We start from the raw sequence: 20,744 nt of genomic DNA, 5'->3' as shown, positions 1-20,744 counted from the left end.
ACTTAAAGAGTTGTGATGTGAATCGACCTGATTAACAATTTCGTATTGCACCATTCAGAGATTCGTGCGGACCAATTCAGTGAACTCTCTCCACTAAAGAGCACCCACTATCTATCCTTGTGTCTCCACATTAATGGCTATAGGACCAGCCATACTCGTCATATTAGCGAAGCTAGATAAGAATATTATATCCGGATACTTCAATGTCTTCTCGAGTATCCTTTAAAATTTGAATATCTAGAAGGCATGCTTAAAGACTAGCGATCTCCGTATTACAATCTCATCATAATTCACTAAGTTCAATCATGTACTCGTGGACTTCATTATAGGCATCATACGTGGACTATAATGAATATATTCTATTATGAACATGGAATGAGATATGGAATCTGTGATTGGCTTACCGGCCACATATATTTTCATCATCAGCCTCCATGTCCTTTGCCACCAACAACATTAAATTCCATTTTACTTTATCTTGCCTCAGCTTGTTAGAGCATATCCATAGCCATCTCCAACATAGTTCATGAGAATCTCTTAATGGTTCCACTGAAACTAGATATAGATTATTTAAACACAAGGAATTCAGTTCCAATATAGGTCAAACTCATCAACTCACTATATTGGCAACACTGGCATCAGTTGTCCCCCATCTTTGTCAAAGTGTTGGCTAAGGTGTTTATTTAAAATTAATTAATAATATATGCATTAAATTTTTATTAGAATGCCTAATTATATTTATAACTTTTAAATAAATAAGTTTAATTATGAATTTTAATTTGAATTAATCTTCAGTACATTATTTCTTTAATTAGATTTAACTGTTGACAAATTTAAATACTAGCTCCCTATGGATTTGATTGATACATAGGTAAATTATGAATATTTTTAAATACTAGCTCCCTATGGATTTGATTGATACATAGGTAAATTATGAATATTTTTGCATAAATCAAATGCTGGTGATTAGGCATGAATTTTTTTTTACTTTCTCTATGCGGGTGTGGGGTGCCAATGGAGATGGAGGCAGGTACACATTAGAGAGCAGCAGTGTGATAAGCCAAAAATAGTAGTAAATTTTGCAATTGTATAATCCTTTTTTGTTGTTTATTTTAGCTTATAAAATAAAATTTATAAAACCTTAACTTAAGAGGTATAATGATAAGTATATGTATCGTCCAAGGGATGCTAGTTAGTAATTCAATCAGTGATTTAATTGAATAATTTTACCCTAATTAGAGTTAATTTAATCTTCAATGAAGATCAAACCACCCTAATTAAATGAAGAATTTAGATAGAGGGGTAGAAGAGATGGGAAGAATAGAAGAAAAGAGGAGCTCTAAATTGACTTCTTTGTCCAATAAAAAGGATCAAAGGGGTCAATTAGAGAAATACGAAGGAGATTTGGCCTTAATTTGTTTATGGGGGATTTGGAAACCAAATTCACTAACTATTATCTCATAAACACAACTTAATCTTCCTAGAATTTAAACATTTTTTATATTTTTTTCTAGTTCGTAATTTGCACTTGGAATAGTTAGATCAACTCAATTCTTACTCCTCTTGATCCTAGTAAGGACTTTTACATTCCACTCAAGTCTAGCGATTAGAAATTCACACCAAGATCAACAAGAATAATCAAAAGTTTCAGTAAAACTTAATCCAGATCACACTAAAAATTAAATACAATGCAGTAAAAAATGCACCAAATACAGTTTATCCAGGATGAAGCTCCTCTGTCTTGAAGATGTGAAAGAACCACCTCCAGAATGAACTCATCTCAAAATTCAGCTTTATACTTAGTTTTAATGGTAAAAATTACCATCTTACCCCCAATTTGTAATTAATTTTATCCATCGATGTAGACTTGATTTGAATAATCCAACAGATCAATAGAAAGAGGAGTTTGAGATGAGCAAATCCATAAAAAAGACCTCAATTGGACTTCAGGATCAAAAGTTAATAATAAATGAATTTTTACCAATCATAGTTGATGGATCAATATTCATTTATTTAATTAATTTTTTTTCTTTACACGCAATGACGTGTCGATCTCCCATTGGCTGGCATATTTTAAAAATGTTTTGGCGCCTCCTCTCATGATGTGCCACGTACCCCAAGCTGAAATAAGAGAAAAATAAAAAATACACATCATACATAGCGCTTTGCACGTACATGTGCGCTTTGCCGCCAGCCAACCACAGCACGCCACATCACCTCCCGTGTGTGTGCGATGTATGTGTTGCACGGGCGGTGAACTTACTGCCCACATAGAGAATTTATTGGAATTTTTCAGAAAATTTCCTAATTAAATGGGCACGCAAAAGGACGTCACCCAAAAAATATTTTATATATACCCCTTTTGCTTTCTCTCTCCTCCATATTTCCTAAAAAAGAAAAATCATAGAAATATTCTAGTTAATTCAATAATTCTCTGGAAATAATTTTATTGGATCTTAACACCTGCAATGGGTGACCGAGAGTAGTTTTAAGGGAATAATTGCTACAAAAAATTAATAAAACCCCCTTCAACTCTATAAATTATTTTAATACTCTTATTTTTCTTATAAATATATCCTTTTTGTATTTCAAAATGCATTTGTTCCTCGAATAAATTCCCCAACAATCCAATAAATTCTAGAAAAATCTAAAACATTCAATAATTTGTTCCCACTTTAATTAAAATTAAAATTATATTTTAAACCTGCCATTTTCATTTAAACAGAATTATTCCATTCATAAATAAATTCCATAAAATTCATAAATTAACACAAAATTAGGGAAACATCTGAAATTACTTGGAAAATTTAATGAACATGTAAATATATGATAACAACCCTATATTAAACTCTCTAAATGCATCAAATTGTGCTAATTGCTTGAATTAAATACCAAATTTAGGGTATTATCACAGAGTTACGGGTGGCATGCAAAACAATGAAATCCTAGGCTATGCTCAACAACATTAACCTAGGAAAAATGAAAAAATGAGAGGTTGAAAAAGACAAAGATCACATTAACCTTGATGTCATATTCCCAACAAGTTAAGTGGTTATTTCTCTTCATGAGTACTGATCAGATCATCACTCTTTTAATGCTTTATTCTCAAAATGCAAGAACAAACCCAAATGATTTTTTAAATGAGAAAATCACTATATTACCAGTACTAAGGAAAAAATCAACTAGGTAACTTTTTTATAAAGATATGGAGTATATTATTTGATATGAGACATGTATGGATATAAGAGGTTAAGAAAGAATTAACATTAAAAGTTCAGCCCAAACTATTTATGGATCATCAGATATTGTGATTTTAACTTAGAGAACTTACAACCACTGATTTATTATCTCGTCGTGATCACCAACATGGCACTGAATCCTTAAATTTCTTTAACATTTTGTATCTAAATCTGAATTTAGATAAAATTTCCTCTAAAGTTCTGACATATTTATTCAAAAAAATTCAAAAAAATTATTCATTATTACTTCGTTCATTAAAAAATGTGGAGGCAATTATAAAAAGAAAATTTTGTAACAAACATTTTCTTACGTGTACCACACATTAACCAAAAATGGATGAAATGATGGGACACAATATGAATGCACTGGATTTTGACGCCTAGTTTAACCTATTTCAATCGAATAAATTTTACATTTAGCTATTTTAAGTTCTTAAACGAGTCAAAAACTGTATATTCTAGCTTTAAAAATTATTTTCTTAAAAAATTTGAAAATTACATAAAATCATAATCATAATAAAATCTTAAAATATTTCAATAAACTGATGATTTTATTTTTCAACTTGCAAATTATGTTCTTTCATATCTTAATGTCAAAAAATTCTTTCAAATGACAGAAAAGATGAGAAAACTATAATTTCATCCTTTAAAAAATAATATATTATTTAAAGCTAAAATAATTTTTATTTATGAACATTTGAATGAATATAAATATTTTAAATATCTAAAATTACTATTAATAAAAGTATGTTATTTATGATTATCAGACACATTTCCTGGTTGGCCAATTGTCAAAAACATTTCTTTATGATGCAAGATTTTGATCAATCATGATTTTTCTATCATATTACTCATGTATGTTATGGTTTAATGACTACTCCCCTCCTTTTTGTACTAACATGTGGGTTTACATTTAAGTATTTTCTTATGACTATGGAAAATAGCTGACATTGGCATGTCTACTTGTTTTATGACGTTTGATGATTAATGTATACATTTCGTAGATCTAAAAATTTGGCAAATCATTTTAGACATTATAAAATCTCTAGAGCTAGCTCGTAGGTCTGACCAACTGATTTTTATGTAAGACATCGAAATCCCTCATAAGAATAAGGGTTCTTAGTACTAACTACATGCAATTCATATTGAATATATTTTTGCCTTATTATTTGGAATCATGCAATGGTGTGATGTTCTTATGGTTAACCATGAGTTAAACTAATTCAATATGTTATTGAGAAAGGGTTTTTTGGTACATTTAAGATTTTAGTCAATGCCGTTAGTGAAACACCCTTCCAAAAAACAGTTATTTTAACTTAAAATCTTAGTTTTTATGTTTTAATGGGGAAGCTTTAAGATGTTATCAAAAAGTTGTGCCAAAAATATATTCTCTAGATCATCTCCTAACTAATTCTCAGATTCAACCCTTATATGAGGGAACCATAAATCATAATTAGATACCTAAGTTAATGATAATTTTTAATCAAAATTATTATAACCCCAACGACTCCCAGGAAATCAATTCATCACATGATAATGGATCAAGGACCAATTTGTCATCCTTGGCTCAATCTGAGGTACTTATCAACTCAATAACATATCTATTATTTTTCAGCGCAATTTTCAGTTTGATTTTCCCGTTACTTCTTAAAATTGGACCGTTCATTTCTTGTCACATTCCATAAAAAACAATGATTTGAGGGTTAAATTGGACCGTTCACTGTTTTCCTATTTTAGTTTATTTCAATACAGATGATTTTATCGAATCATCTAAATTTGACCAAATTTAACAAAACTTCGATACTAATATATATGTTCGGCTATATTAATATATATGTTCGGCTACTTTGTAAAAAGACAAATTTTAATCCTTGCCAAACGGTTTTCATTTTTATTAAATAATCTTTTATTCTGAACAACCTTTGCAATGATAGATATATCTAGAAATTGTGACGATTTCCCAAAGCCCAAGAAATCAATTTAGATGATTTGTAGTATTTGAGGTGATAATCAAATGGTTTTAATTGTCAACACAGTGTGAGTATGAGGCTCTGAACAGTTTTAATTGTTATGACGCGAACCTCTTAAGTGTTTCTACCTAATAGGGCATATGTATAATATTCACCATGTTGGTGATAACTTAGATCCTACATTCTTATTTCCTAGGAATATATTAACTTTACTTAACTATTGTCAGAATCTTTTAATTATGTGACCATCAATATGGTGCGAACAACATACCATTACAATAAAGCATGACGTTTGGCATGAAGTAAAATATACAAAAATCAAGGAATTTTTATCCTTCACATATCTAACAAGAAGACATTAGTTTATAAAAGGAGCATGTCATAACAAAATCAATACACGCGTATCTTGACAGTGATTAGGCTCACTTTCTCTCTCTAGCTTTCAGTCTCTTATCCGAAGACTCTTAATTCTTGATTTAAATTTCTAATCAAAATCAAGAACATTTCAAAACGAACTATCATTAAAAATTTAATAAAACCAATTAGGCTCACTTTCTATCTCTAGATTTTAGAACCCTAATCAGAATACTCTTAATATCTTATTCAAAATTTCCAAACAAAATCAACAATAATTTCAAAAGTAAGTATCATTAAAATTTTGGTAAAATCGATTAGGCTCACTTTCTCTCTCTAGCTTTCGGTCCCCTAATCCAAAGACTCTTAATGCTAGATTTAAATTTCTAATCAAAATAAAGAATATTTCAAAGCCAAATATCACCAAAAAAATTTGATAAAACCGATTAGTCTCACTCTCTCTCTCTAGATTTTGGTACCCTAAGCCAAATACTCTTCATACCTGATTTAAATTTCGAATCAAAATCAACAGTTATTTTAAACTTAAATATCATTAAAATTTTAAAAAAATCAATTGGACTCACTTTCTCTCTCTAGCTTTTGGTTCCCTAATTTGAAGACTCTTGATCAATGATTTGCAAACTCGAAATATGTGAACAAAAATGCCATCAAATTTTCTGTTTCTTTCTATAAATGTGTAAAAAATATATGTGACCAGGCATCTGTATCGCCGATAGTCTTTTTAATCCTAAAGATTTGCGAACCACTATAGTCTCCACATTATAACTAAGTTTTCATTATTTACCTTCTAAAACGAATCTTACTGAAATAAAATAATGCGCTATACGTAATAGCTATACATACGTATGTAAGAATAAATTAATAGCTCGCTATGTTTTCTGAATGGTCCTTTTTATAGAAATTTTCTAGCATTAAAAAGCACGCCTTCTTTAAAAAGGACACAAAATCCGGAATACATGGGAGAACATCCCAATGCACCACATCAATAGTCCGCAAATTCCAGAAGTTTGATACTGACCAAGGAATACAGATCTTAGACAAAGAACTGGGATAAGCTTCCACTCACCTGATCGCCCAAAACATAAAAATAAGCTGTAAACAGAGAATTTTATTTTGAGTCTTTTCTCTTGAACCAAGCAGGAATATTTGCTAGGGTTGAAACCGAAAGATATTTAAACAAGTGATTGTTTGTGCTGAGTATAACTATCACACCAACATTAAGATATAAAGAAAAAAGAATCAAAATAAAATTCTGAATACATCAGACAAATTGTATAATTCGAAAAGAATCAAACAAATAATCATACCTCGGACAGATGCTGAACCACTGAGGTTCCCAACAACTTATAGGAAATCAGCTGACCTCAAATTTGAAGGGAATGACCTCAAATTTGCCCACCACAATAGTAAGAATTTATACTACCTCCCATGGAACATAATCGATCTGTATACTGATGATCATAGATGCATTACTCCAATAAGGGATTACATTGAAGACAGCGAGTGAAATGAAATTCATATTAAAAGCGTGCCCACAACAGGATACATATCAAAAACAGAGAAGGCGACTCTTACACACGACAGGAGTTAGAAAGAGGATCACAGCCCTCATAGACCTCCAGTCCAGGCATATGTAGCTCCTCCTTCCTGAGACAGACGCAGCGCTTGCTCATCCTCCCAGTCAACGCTATCTCAAACGGTCTCTGGATCATCCTCGGATACCCGACATCGCACCAGACCTAAAATACAGAGAAAATGCATTCACCAAATGTAGGGTTCATCGCGCCCCTATGCCAGTGACAGACGGCTGACGAATTGCCATCATCAATGGACATCAAAGTTGTGATCAATGTCAACAGTCAGCCGTTAAAGAAAATTGTCAAACGTCAATGTCCAACCAGACCGGTTGATGTCAATGAGGTTGACAATGGCTTAACTAGACTTCTAATAAGCAAACGAACTGCACCAAATCCGCTGTCAACAGAAAGCTCGTTGTCTGTCAACTGACTTAAAATTCGTCAACGTCAGCATCATTATAATGATGTTGGGATTGGTGATGACAAGTACCGAACTCTTAACATGTGGAACAGAAGATTTGTGGTCTAGATATGAGTGAGACGCACCTCCCCTCCATCTTTGTCATTCCATCTTGAATTGCAATTGGGGAGCTTGCTCTCCTCCTGCTTTTGTTTTTCTAGGAGCTGGGCACCCCTGGCAGCTTTTGCCTCCACGCCTTTAAGGTATTTTGTGGGCTTTCCGGATTTATCGTAGTATCGGCCTACTAGTTTGCCCACAAATCTGAAATTAAAATTTTTTTTACTTAGAAAATCGTACAAAAACCAGCACATGTAATCCAACAGTTGTATCGCACATTGCACCAACAGATTCTTTTTTTATTGCACATAAAAAACAAGGATTTAATCATCTTGACCCTATCGCCCAAAAAAAACTTATATTGCTCCATGGTGGTGAAAGAAATAACAAACTTTATCTAGCGGTACAATCACGCCTAAACATCATAAATAGTTGGATCCTTGAAAAGAATATGTTATGATCCTTGATCTCGGCTCGTATCGGAAGGAGTGGAGGACGAGACGAGGCAGAAATTCCCGGGGTAGAGAGGAGAAATGGGAAGGGTAGGAGAGGAGGCCGAGCAGGGGAGGTAGGGATCGGCCGAGGGACGAGCCGCCTGGAGATGCAGTGAGGAAGAGACGATCGCGAGGGACGGGGATCGTAGAGAGAGACGGAGAGTGGAGATAGAGGAGACGAGAGGGAAGGGGGAACACCCAAGAGCAATTTAGAACCAAGCTTCTAGTCTGCCCTCCCCAGAAGGAGGGCTGTGCTATTTGAAGGAATTGTAAAAAGGGAAATATGACAAAAGTGCCCTCGACGGTCCCGTAAAAAGAATACAAAAAAGGTAAGCTTTAGATACTTCTCCATCCGTCAGCCAGAGACCCTCCTCACCTCATTCCCTCTCTATTCTTACCATGTTGTAACATTCCCTTTATGATAATGTTTTCCTTTCTTATTTTTTTAGAAGGCCGAATAAGTTTATGGCCCAGACTGTAACTCCGTAAGTATGGGGCAGGCTTAATGGAAAGAGTGATTCAGTCTCTTTAGAAAACCCAGGCATGTGTTAGTATCGCAATCAACAGGTCCATCGTCTGGCACACCGCCAGATGGACATGGTTAAACATGTTCTTCACGTACCAGGCCTCAAGGCATGATTAATATCACCTCAGAGACTCGTCAAAGATTTGAATTTTATATTCACCTTAACTCCTAATGGGTGTTTTGTCTATGATAAGGTAAAGAACCTGAGGACTTCACCTTTTAAGGAGAAGAATGAGCTAGCATACTTGAATGACACTGCTGATGAAAATCATGTCACCAACATTGCCGCCAGCACGCAGGAGCATGGCAGATAAATAGATTACTTCCAGCTAATACATTTCTGACTTGGACATCCTTCATTTGATGTGTTAAAACTCATGTTTCCTATGTCTTTTAAGAACGTGGGTATATCTCGTGTTCAATGCGATACATCTCAATATTCTAAACATAAATGAGTGTCTTTCAGCGGGAGAAGTGAACGGAGTACAGGTCAATTTATGTTTGTTCATTGAAATGTGGGGGGCTATCATTCTGATATAGTTATAACTAAATCAAGAAACGGACTCTTGAAAAAAGATAAAATTGACTCACAATGGTAGTGCGGCAATACAACTCTTCAGATAGAAAGGAAGATCCCAGATCCGTTGCGCCTTCTCGAGCTCCCCAGTCGAATGCAGCTTCAGCTCACCAATGCCTCTAATCTCCAGGTTCTTTCCTCGAAATGATTGATGCCCCTCCAGTCCAGAGATGGCTTACTTATATAGGAGCAAGAAGTCCTAGCTCCTAGGCCAGGCAGTTAGTTACTACCCTGGGCAGTAGATCTTGATCTTAGACTACACTGACTCCACACGTGTGGACCCAGGTGTGGTCCCACATGCAGATTCATTCACATTTTCTCCTCCCTGTCCTCCTCCTTTCTTCTTTCTTTTATATGTAATCCAAGGTATCGTAACACATTCACAGCAAGCATTTCAGGAACCAAGTGGCGTATTATATTTGTTGATGATTGTGCGCAATTGACGTAAGTTTATCTGTTGACGTCCAAATCAAAAGTTACTACTATGGTTGAGAATTTCATTCGGTTGGTGAAAAATCAGTTTGATATCTCTATTAAACAGCTGGATAATGCTAAGGATTTCTTCAATAAAACTCTGTTGTCCTTCATTGAAAGAGAGGGTGTGATATATGAATATTATTGTGCATATACTCCATGGCAAAATGGGCTAGACGAGAGAAGAATAAGTCATGGGACCTTTACGGCTTCGGTATTACTTCAGCATTATGAAGTATCTAAAAGCAGTCATGACAGCCGTACAGATAATCAACCAACTGGTTCAAAAACACTGGGCTATGATTAGAATAATTGTCCTCGAGCTGTGCAATGTGTGTTTGTGGGTTATTCACACATGCAAGAGGGGTCCAAGTGCATTCATTCTGAATCATGAAAAAAAAATTCCGCTGATGTGACATTTCATGATAATGAGGGCTTCTTTAAGCATCAAGGGAGAGAAAGTGGAAAAAAAGATCTGCAGAAGGCCAGAACACAGTGCAGGAAATGATTTTCAATGCCTTATACCTCTGGAATGTGTGCAAATTGCACCTGAACAAGTTCCAAGTCTCCACTATGATGACCTTCAGGTCTCATTGGAGGAGACTCCAAACAACCAACATGACAAGCTTGAACCGTTAGCAGGGCCTATAACTATAGACACAGAAGATGAAGGTGAAGAAGATGCATGCAGAACAGAGAGAGGATCAGACGCTTATCTAGATCAACCTGGCACAAAAGAGACGAATGACAGTGGATGGCCAATTTCCTTGAGAAAACAAAAAAGACAATGTACCTAAGGTATCAAGTATCCCCTCTCTAATGTGGTGTGCTATTGCAAGCTGGCACCCGACTATCAGACCTTCATTACATCTCTCAACTCTGTGTCTATTTCATGAAGATATGATGACGCTCTCAAAGATGTGAACTGGAAGACAGCAATGGATGTCGAGATGGAAGCACTAGAGAAACTAAAAAGGGGAGATTGTGGTAGCTTCACCTGGCAAAAGCCCTGTGGGTGTAAATGGGTGTTCACTGTGAAATATAAAGCGGATGCTGCCTTGGAACAATATAAAGCCAGGCTAGAATCCAAAGGCTACACAGTCCTCGGGATTGATTATGCAGAGACATTTTCTACAGTTGCCGAGTTAGAAATTTATTTTCTCTGAATGGGATGGACACTATCACATTATGACGTGGAAATGCATTCCTCCATGGCAACCTAAATGAAGGGATCTATATGTAACTTCCTCCCCGATACTATCAGAAGGAGTCTGGTCAGAAAGCCTGCAAATTGAAGAAAGCTATATTTGGAACTTAAACAGTCTCCAAGAGCCTGGTGTGGTAAATTTGCATGCAGCCTAAGAGAGATGGGTTATAAGCTTTATTGTGAAGCAGTCTAATTCTAATAGAGCCTCAATTCTAGAGGTACACATTGATGACATTATCATCACAGGTGATGTCTATATTGGGAATTAAACCTTGAGTACCTGACTATCAGAGTTGTTTGACATTAAAGCAATTGAAAAGCTGAGATATTTTCTGGGTATTGGGGTGACCTACTCCTTGCAGATATCTCACAACAAAAATATATTATTGATCTCTAAGAGAGACGAAGACGAGTGGGTGCAAACCCTCTCCTGTGCCTATTGATCCCAAATAAAGTTAGGGCTCTGCAAAGGAGAGCTCCTTGTGGACAAAGGACAATATCATAGGCTGACTGGGAAGGTTGTATTAACCTAAACCATAAAGTACCTGATATTACATTTGTGGTCAGGCTGTCAATCAGATTTATGGAAAGTGCCAGTGTTAAGACACCGGAAATCCCTTACCACTAAATGTTCGAAATAAACAGCTCCAAGTAGCGAGGATGATAACGGTAGCTGAAAAAGAGTCACAATAGGAACAAGCTATATTGTTAGTGAGAGGTCTCTCCTAGTGGGTCATGTTCTATAAGCCCACTAGGCCCTCTATCTTATATCACTCTCATATTCTCCTCTCTCTCTCTCCCCTAGGGTATATATACCCCCTTGTGTACATTCTCCAACTAAGGTATATCATTCTCCTCCTTCCTCCAAACCCTAGTTCAACATGGTATCAGAGCTGCCTGGTCCTCCTCTCTAGCCCTAAGCCTTTGTGCGGGCCTTCTTCAATCCCCATTCCACTTCTCCCTCGATCCCTATTTCTCATTCCCAATCTTGGCTCTTGTTCGACCTCCCTCCCTTTCTTCCTTCGATTTTTCTGGAGGGGGGGGCCGCCCTGTCCTCATCCACGCCGCTCGCCAGCAGCGCGCGCCCGCAGCAGTGCGCGCCGCAAGCAGCGCGCGCCGCCGCAGCAGTGCGCCGCCCGCCGGCAGCGCATTCGCTCCGCCCGCCAGCAGCGCGCTGCCCGCGCGCAGTGCGTCGCCCGCAAGCCGCGCCTTCGCTCCGCTTGCCTGCTGTCTGAGGGATCTGCTCCGCCCGTCTGCCGTCATGTCGACTGCCTCCAGCATGGGCAGTGATCCTTCTGCCTCCAACGCCCCGGCTCCGACCCAAACTGACTTCACCGCGGCCGATTTTGCCAAGGAGCTCCCGTCGCCGAAAATTGGCGTCCCCCTACCTCCGGCTCCGGACAATTGCCGCCTCAGTGCTCCGAACTTGATGTCGTGGCTGAAGTTCGTCGAGTACACTCTGCGCGGCCGTCTGCTCCAGAAACATCTCACTTGCCAGCCTCTTCCCGTCACGGATCCGCACTTCCCAGCCTGGAGTGCCGAGCAGTATTTCGTCCACTCGTGGCTCCTGACTCACACTCTCTCCCGAGCGGTCTACGACAAGTTCCTCCACCTGACGACACCTCGGGAGATTTGGGAGCACGCCCGTCGCTACTGCGGGCACGATGCCGATGATTGGAAGATCTTCACTTTGGCCGAGCGGGCAAGTGCACTCCGACATGGCACCATGTCCATCATGGATTATAGTCTTGCCCACCAAGCCTTGTGGCGCGAGGTGGATTACTACATGCCGGTGGGGGATCCGAATTGCGTCGACCGCCGCCATGCTCTCAAACTTCGCTACATGTCATTCCTCGACAAGCTGAATCCGGAATATGCTGATGTCCGGCGCCAGGCCCTTCACTCCCAGACTCCTCTCCCGGACTTCGATGGTCTGGTTAAGGAGTTGACGGAGGTTGAAAGCAGTCTTCGCCGTCAACGTTCGCTGCTGGATCTGCCTGCCGAGTCTCCCGACGAGAGTGCTGCTCTCCTGTCCCGCCCTACGGAGCAACCTCCCCTGCTGCCCAAGCCTTCTTCGGGCCCCCAGACACCGGTGGTTTGCTCCTATTGCGGCAAACCAAACCATCTTGAGGCCCGGTGCATCAAGAAATTCTTGGACAGTACCCGGGATCCGGAGCCAGCCCCCTCGTCGTCATCAGCTCCTGCATCGTCTTCTCGCCGGTCCCGCAAAGCCAGAGCTCATCTTGCCCAAGCACCGGCCCCGTCGCCCTCTACCTCCAGCCATCCAGCCATGACTACTGACCAGCTGACTGCCGAGCTTGCCCGTATCAGTGCCCAGCTGGCTGCCCTACAGACCGCGCCTCCTCCGCAGCCTACCGTGGCTCACTTCAGTGACTTCGGTGCGTTCTTCCTCCCCAAGTCAGATCAGTGGTATTGTGGACACTCGGCCCTCCAAGCTCCATTCGTCTCGGATACCACCTGGGTGCTAGATACCGGGGCCACTGAGCATATGACCCCGTTCAACCACCGGTTCGTGTCCTACGAGCGGCATCTTGGAGGTCGAGCTGTCCACACCGCGGGTGGGGGACGACTTCGCGTGACTGGTATCGGGTCGATCCATGTGGATGGCCTTGGTATCCTTCACAACGTCCTCCATGTTCCGTCCCTTCAGACTTTGCTTATGTCACCGCAGCGCCTCGTCGATGCGGTCCACTGTTCGTTCCACATTCAGCCTGATGGGATCTTTTTGACTGACAAGGTGGGGAAGACTTTGCGAATTAGGCGGTCGGATGGCCTGCTGCTGTTGGACGATGGGGGGCGGTCGAGGACTCCGGTACAGCGGTGCTTGTTGACGATCGAGGACCAGCGTCGGCAGCGGCTTCTACTCACTCACCAGCGGCTTGGGCATCCGTCATTCCATGTTTTGAAAAGACTTTTTCCGACGTTGTGTACTGGCTTAGACCTGTCTTCCGTTGTTTGTGATGCGTGCAAACTGGCGAAACATCGCCGGGCTTCCTTTCCTCCGTCGACTTCTCATAGTGATGTTCCCTTATATCGCATTCATAGCGATGTGTGGGGCCCGTAGCGGCAGGCCAGCCTGAAGGGACACCGGTGGTTCTTGATCTTCGTTGATGAGGCCACCCGCTACACGTGGACCTACTTGTTGCCGTCCAAGAGTGCCGTCTCCTCGACTGTCCAAGCCTTCTGTACCATGCTTCGGACTCAGTTTGGCCGGACTATTCAGCGGTTCCGGTCCGACAACGCGCGGGACTATGTCAACCATGAGTTGACCTCTTATTTCACCGCCCATGGGATCCTCCACGAGACGTCTTGCGTGGCGACGCCCGAGCAGAATGGCCTTGCCGAGCGGCGTATTGGGTATGTCACGTCGACTGCCCGCACTCTCCTGCTGGACTATCACGTCCCGTGGACTTATTGGGGGGAAGCCGTCCTGACGAGTACTCATCTTATCAACCGGCTGCCCACCCCAACCCTCCAGTTCAGCCCTCCGATTGACCGGTTGTCGACTGCCTTTCCCGCCACGCAGCTTCGCACTCACCTTCTTCCCCGCGTCTTCGGCTGCACGGCATATGTTCACGACACGACGCCTCTCTTGTCGGCTGGATGCCCGGGCGCTCAAATGCGTCTTTGTTGGCTACTCTTCGCTCCAGAAAGGGTATAAATGTTTTCATCCCTCCTCCCGTCGTTTTTTCGTCTCCGCCAATGTCACCTTCTCCGAATTTCAACCCTTCTTCTCTCCCTCATCTTCCCCGGCTCCCCCCTTGGAGCCGGATCCGGTACTGGAGCCCGCTGCTCCCTTTCCTCCCACAGTCGTCTCTCCTCATTCCTCATCTATTTCACCCTCCTCTTCTACTCCTCCATCTCCTGCTACCTCCTCGACGCTTCCGGTCGACCTCTCTTCCTCACCCATCGCTCCTACTCCATTATCCTCTTCATCCGACTCTTCGCCTATTGCTTCCGCTCCCTCCCAGTCTGCTGATTTCTTGCCTTCCTCTCCTCCGCCAGCTCCTTCCGAGCCTCCCTCCTCTTCTCCTGATGACGATGACTCGATTGACTTGCCTATCGCTCTGCGTAAAGGGGTCCGCCAGTGCACCCGCACTTCCCTTTACCCCCTATCTCACTATCGCTCCTTCGCCAGGTTGAGTACTCCCTATCGCCTGTTTTTGACCCGCATCGACTCCGTTTTTGTTCCACGCCGTTTAGCCGATGCTATCGCTTGTCCTCATTGGAAAGCGGCGATGGACGAGGAGATGCGCGCCTTGCTCAAAAACCACACGTGGGATGTGGTTCCTCTACCGCCCGGGAAGACGGCTGTCTCGTGCAAGTGGGTTCACACCCCCAAGCACAACGCCGATGGCTCCCTGGAACGCCGCAAGTCACGGCTCGTGGCTTCACTCAGTCCTATGGGGTTGACTACTTCGAGACGTTCTCTCCGGTCGCGAAGATGGACACCGTCCGCCTCCTCTTGGCGCTGGTCGCTCATCATGGGTGGTTGATCCGCCAGTTCGACGTTAAGAACGCCTTCCTTCATGGCGATCTTACCGAGGAGGTCTACATGCATCATCCTCCGGGCTACCCCCTCGGGCCCCCGGGGACCGTCTGCCGCCTGCGGAAGTCCTTGTATGGACTGAAGCAATCGCCGCGGATGTGGTTCGGCCGCTTCAGCTCCGTCATGCGCGCCGAGGGGTACACCCAGAGCAATGGGGAAGCCACTCTCTTCTTCCGTCACGGCCCGGCCGGGGTTGCTATCCTGGTCGTTTATGTGGACGACATCCTGATCACTGGGTCGGACACTGCCGAAGCTTCACGCCTCAGCCACTCCCTTGCTCGCGAGTTCGAGATCAAGGCCCTTGGTCAGCTCCGGTACTTCTTGGGGCTTGAGGTGGCCTACTCGGCTCGCGGTATCTTCATCAGCCAGCAGAAATACACGGTGGACTTGCTGACTTTGACGGGTATGACCGACTGTGCTCCTGTGAAGACCCCCATCGATCCCAATGTCAAGTTGGGCGAAGGGGGTGACTCTCCGCCGGTCAGCACTCATCAATATCAGCAGTTGGTGGGGAAACTCCTCTATTTGACCCACACGCGTCCCGACATCAGCTATGCAGTTAGCCTTCTCAGTCAGTTCATGCATGCTCCCCATGAGATTCATCGCCAGGCAGCTCACCGGGTGCTCGCGTACCTGAAGGGCTGTCCCGGGAAGGGTTTACTCTTCCCCCGGAGCTCAGAGCCGACTGTGAAGGTATATACAGACGCTGACTATGCAGGCTCGATTGTAGACTACCGGTCTACCACCGGCCTCTGTATCTTCGCCTTCGGGGGTCTTGTGAGCTGGAAAAGCAGCAAGCAGGATCGTGTCTCCCGTTCGAGTGCAGAGGCGGAATACCGGGCTCTTGCGGATGGGGCCTCTGAGGCTCAGTGGATTCACGGGGTGCTCCGCGAACTTCGCGTCGAGTACACCCGTCCGATCCACTTCTATTGTGACAACAAGACGGCTATTGCCTTGGCTCAAAATCCGGGCCAGACGGGCAGAATCAAGCACATGGAGATCAACCGCTACTTCTTCAAGGAGCAGATGGACGAGGGCTTGTTCGACTTGTCTTTTGTGCCGTCCTCCGACCAGGCGGCCGATGTTCTCACGAAGGGATTATCGAATCCTCTCCTTGTTCGTGCTACCTCCAAGCTTGGCATGGACGACATCCATACCTCGCTTGCGGGGGGCTGTTAGTGAGAGGTCTCTCCTAGTGGGTCATGTTCTATAAGCCCACTAGGCCCTCTATCTTATATCACTCTCATATTCTCCTCTCTCTCTCTCCCCTAGGGTATATATACCCCCTTGTGTACATTCTCCAACTAAGGTATATCATTCTCCTCCTTCCTCCAAACCCTAGCTTGGAGTTCAACATATATAGATCTTCAACCAGAAGTGTTAATATCTCCAGATCCGTGATAGATCAACCCCAGGAAAGGGAGAAACAACAGTCTGAGAATCTCAATAAGAAAAACTAGATAGAACGATAGAACACGAGAGAAGAGGGAAGAAGAAGAGCTGTCGTCCGAATCGGCTCCAACAGCCTGCGCGGGAGAATCTCCTGCCGCTCAGAACTGGGCATAACTAACTTCTCGATGCCCACATTCTCTTGCCCTTTTCTTTTATATAGAACCTCCCTCGCTTTATTTCAAGCCCACACGAGCCGGCTTAGTTGTCACGTGCAATCAATGCTTGGCGCTTTTGCCTGCTTTGATATGTCCTTCCTAGTAACTTATCAGCCAGGAAGCCTCATCTAGATGAAACCCACAAGCTCTTGCCATATTTCATGGAATCTGAAGGTCATGGGATATTCTATAAATGCCAGAAGGGAGTAGATGTGGAGGTATATATCGCTGCTGATTGGGCACGCTCAGCCATTGATAAAAGGTCTACATCAGGAAATTGTACATTCCTTGGAGCGAATCTAATTATATAGAGGAGTAAGAAACGGTCAGAGATCTCAGTGTTTAGAGCATTGGTCAAGGGTATCAGTGAGAATTTGTGAATCAGAGGTATTCTGAGTAGCTTGGAATGAAGCAGAGGAAGCCCACAGTTATATACAGTGATAGCAAATCAGCAATTGATATTGTCCATAACCCAGTTCTATCTGACAGAACAAACCGCACTGAGCTGAACAAAAATCGGATCAGGGAGAAAATTAACCAGCGACAGTCCAGATTACTGATTGGATTCTCACTAACTGAAGAAATGAATTCTTGAATGAAAGAAAATACTCACAGGTTTCCACAATGCCGATCTTTAGACAGAGGGGGTAATCTCCTGAACCGGTAACGTTGTCTCCAGCTGTTAGTTTGGGAGAAATAGAGAGATGTTCAGGAGAGGAGAAGCTCCAGCCAAGGGCGGCGCCTGAGACAAAGTCTTGTAGACAAAAAAGAACAAAAACAAAGAAGTGTTTTTGACGGCTAGGGCTTGGGGCCTTTTAAGAGGCCCCATTACAAGGTCCCACGTGTGAGTCACTTAAAGGCTCACACGTGGGATTTTACTTAAGTGAAATTCGAATAAAAGGAAAGAACTCCCACGTGGGCCACTTATAGAACGTGGCCCACTCACAATGGAGAAAGAAATAAAGTGAAAAAAGAGAAAGAGAGAGAGAGAGAGAGAGAGACTCGGTTCAACACCAGCACTCCAGTAGGATGCAGCCTCTGCTCTGGAATGCCTCCCGCGCCACAAGATCGCCCAAATCACCGATACCCCTCCCTTCCAAGGAGGCTTCTTTTTATAGGAGCAAGAAGTCCTTGTTCTTAACCCAGGCAGTTATAGTCTTTCACTACTTTGACTTCCCATGTGTGGACCCAAGTGTGGTCCAACATGAAGATTCTTCCATGTTATTTTCTCTCTGTCCACTACTTTCTTCTTTCTTTTGCAAGTAACCCAAGGTATCGTGACAACTACATACATCAAGTCTGCTGATTGGAGAAAGCTGATATTTTCACAAAAGGATTGGCGATGTCATTCTTCAATCAGCTGCTCGGCAGACTGGGAATCTGGAGCATCTATCTACCATCTTGAAGGGGCTGTCAGCTGGAGACTCTCCTCATTTCATTCCCTCTCTATCCTTACCATGATGTAACGTTCCTTTTCTTATACTGTTTCACTTCCTCCTTTTGTTGCACGGCCCAATAACTTTAGCCCAGATTGTCATCCCATGCGTCTGGGCAGACCACCTGGAAAGCTTGATTCAGTCTCTTTAGAAAACCCAAGCACATCTTTGTCTTCCTATCCACAGGTCTATCGTCAGGCACACCGCCAGATGGAGAAGCAGGTCACTAACACCATAAACAATTTTCCGTGGGTATGTAGAAATTTTAGCCAGACAATGAGGAATTTCATCATTGTCACCAAGTATTTAATACAAAAGTTAGACGATGAAGTATTGGCTAATATAAGGAAAAAATCATTTGTCAAGTGCCTAAGCAACTGGGCAAAAGATCAGGAGAACATAATCAGTTAACTCACACGTAGGTTCTTAAGTAGAAATTCCGCCAATCGACAACACTCTTTATCTGCAACCAAAAATGAAATAAGAAAACTTGAAAAAATACGGAAAGAAAACCCAAATGGAAGCTTATGAGCTTAAAGATAAGAGCAAGTCTACAAAAATAGGATAGGATGTCAATCCTTTCTTTTGATTCCGTGAAGAAGAGGCATCTGAATGTCCTCTGTAATGTGGTGTTCTACATCGCGAGAATATGATATCAACTTTGCAAGGGAAGTTAATTTTCAAATAAGAATTGAATTATACATCGCTCTACCACATTACTCGGAAATTATAAATACATCGTTTTTTTCCAAATTATCTTTTTCTCAAGGTTCCTGCCTCCAGTAGCATGATGCGAATACTAGTGCCAACATTTATTACCTCTACGCTTGACAAGCCATGCAGAGAGTCAGTTAATCCATCCCCTGTGAGAAGACGAAAAAGATTATCAATTACGTTACTTTAGTTCATACTCTTTTTTGTGAGAGAAGACGCACTCACAGGGAATCGAATTATTCCCGCAATGGAAAATTATTCTTGGTGGGAAAATTATTCAAACAAATTGTTTTGGAAAGGAAAGTGCGAATCGAATAATTCTTCTGGAAATTTCGCTCACATGTTTCCTTCTAATTTCTGCTATTTTTTATTATTATCAGTAACAGAATAATTAACAACTTACAGCACAGTTCCCCAAACCTGTAAAATTTCCTGACACGAAAGCTCTGGACGCGTCCCTGAAAATCCAGAAGAAGAGAATCGGTTGGCTTCTTGGAGATCACACAAGGAGATTAGAATCTAAGCGATTAAAATGGAGCACTAGATTTGATTCACCCGAATATCTTGTTTTCTTAACAGATTGTGACTTGTCTCAGTTTATTGGCATAAATCTACAAGTCAGTGGAATACCAATGTGCCCGAAAGGAGGCACCATTGACAGTACAAAACGATACCTTCCGCTCAGATATGCAAAAATTATTACTTACAGAGTTAGTTTGCACCCAAATTTTCCCATTAAAAATATTCAAATCAGATTTACGTTTGCAGAGCTCACTGAACAAATGATTAGCCTCTGATGAGAGTAAGAAGAAGAGCAAACCAAACGGCTTATCGTTCAGCCAAATTCTACTGAGGTTTAGCGAGAATCTGAAATTTTCATGAAGAAATATATATAAAAAGAGAAAAAACGAACTACGGGATATCATTTAAGAATACTTGATGGCCACTAATGAAAATTAAAAAAATAAAAACCTTGAACAAATCACGTCAAACCAACCTCCCCGCAAAATGGTGGTAGCCCCCGCCAGGGCCATAATGCGATCGCCCCTTTGTCACGTCAAATACGGAACTGCATTTGAACAAATTAATCAACGAGTCTTTAAATTACAAAAAAAAACAATAAAATCGACGAAGACAACAGTCGATGAATATACCCCAAGATCCCCAGCAGGATTGCTTTTCCTTCATCACTACCTGTGTACGACGAGATCTCATCCACAGTCCAAATCCTCTACAAAAATTGTAAAAAGAAGAGGACAAGTCCCACGACTTAAGCAAAATTCTGCAAAATTTTCCGAAATTTTGAGATCGAGCGAGTTCAAAGCTCACCTCCGACGTTGGCTTCTTGAATCTGTAGCCGACGATGACGGCGGCGAGCAGAACGGCGATCGACAGCGCCGCCAGCGACGCGGCGGTCCTCATCCGACCAGCTCCGCCGAGCCCCTCCCTTCAAAATCTTGC

At 42.1% G+C, this 20,744-nt stretch overlaps 1 protein-coding gene across 3 annotated transcripts; it reads right to left on the bottom strand.

Annotated features, from left to right (window-relative positions):
• Positions 1-7,083: 7,083 nt before the first annotated feature.
• MAPR4 (membrane-associated progesterone binding protein 4) lies at positions 7,084-20,744 on the bottom strand. 3 transcript variants are annotated; one of them, XM_078575458.1, is made up of 9 exons: positions 20,613-20,744; positions 20,438-20,514; positions 20,281-20,352; positions 19,704-19,741; positions 19,389-19,432; positions 18,986-19,032; positions 17,747-17,812; positions 7,708-7,882; positions 7,084-7,323 (listed from the first exon to the last, which is right to left on the bottom strand). In XM_078575458.1, exons 1-9 carry the CDS (start codon positions 20,703-20,705, stop codon positions 7,156-7,158), a joined length of 780 nt encoding a protein of 259 aa, XP_078431584.1. In that variant the 5' UTR covers positions 20,706-20,744; the 3' UTR covers positions 7,084-7,155. The 3 variants fall into 3 exon arrangements, with proteins under 3 accessions (XP_078431584.1, XP_078431586.1, XP_078431585.1); XM_078575460.1 differs by having other exon boundaries at positions 20,256-20,352; positions 20,613-20,678; XM_078575459.1 differs by lacking the exon at positions 17,747-17,812.

This window comes from Wolffia australiana, chromosome 5 (genome assembly GCF_029677425.1).
Source record: "Wolffia australiana isolate 7733 chromosome 5, ASM2967742v1".
Lineage (NCBI taxonomy): Eukaryota > Viridiplantae > Streptophyta > Magnoliopsida > Alismatales > Araceae > Wolffia > Wolffia australiana.
Note: the sequence above shows the minus strand (reverse complement) of the source record. Positions and strands in the feature narration are given on the sequence as shown.

Bases quoted from the DNA above. Each gene is read 5' to 3' on its own strand.
- MAPR4 (XM_078575458.1), bottom strand. From the start codon at position 20,705: ATGAGGACCGCCGCGTCGCTGGCGGCGCTGTCGATCGCCGTTCTGCTC. The intron at 20,353-20,437 runs GTATATTCATCG...GTTCAAATGCAG, and splicing joins ATCCTGCTGGGGATCTTGGG to TTCCGTATTTGACGTGACAA. The intron at 19,033-19,388 runs GTAATAAATGTT...TTTTGGTTGCAG, and splicing joins ATGGCTTGTCAAGCGTAGAG to ATAAAGAGTGTTGTCGATTG.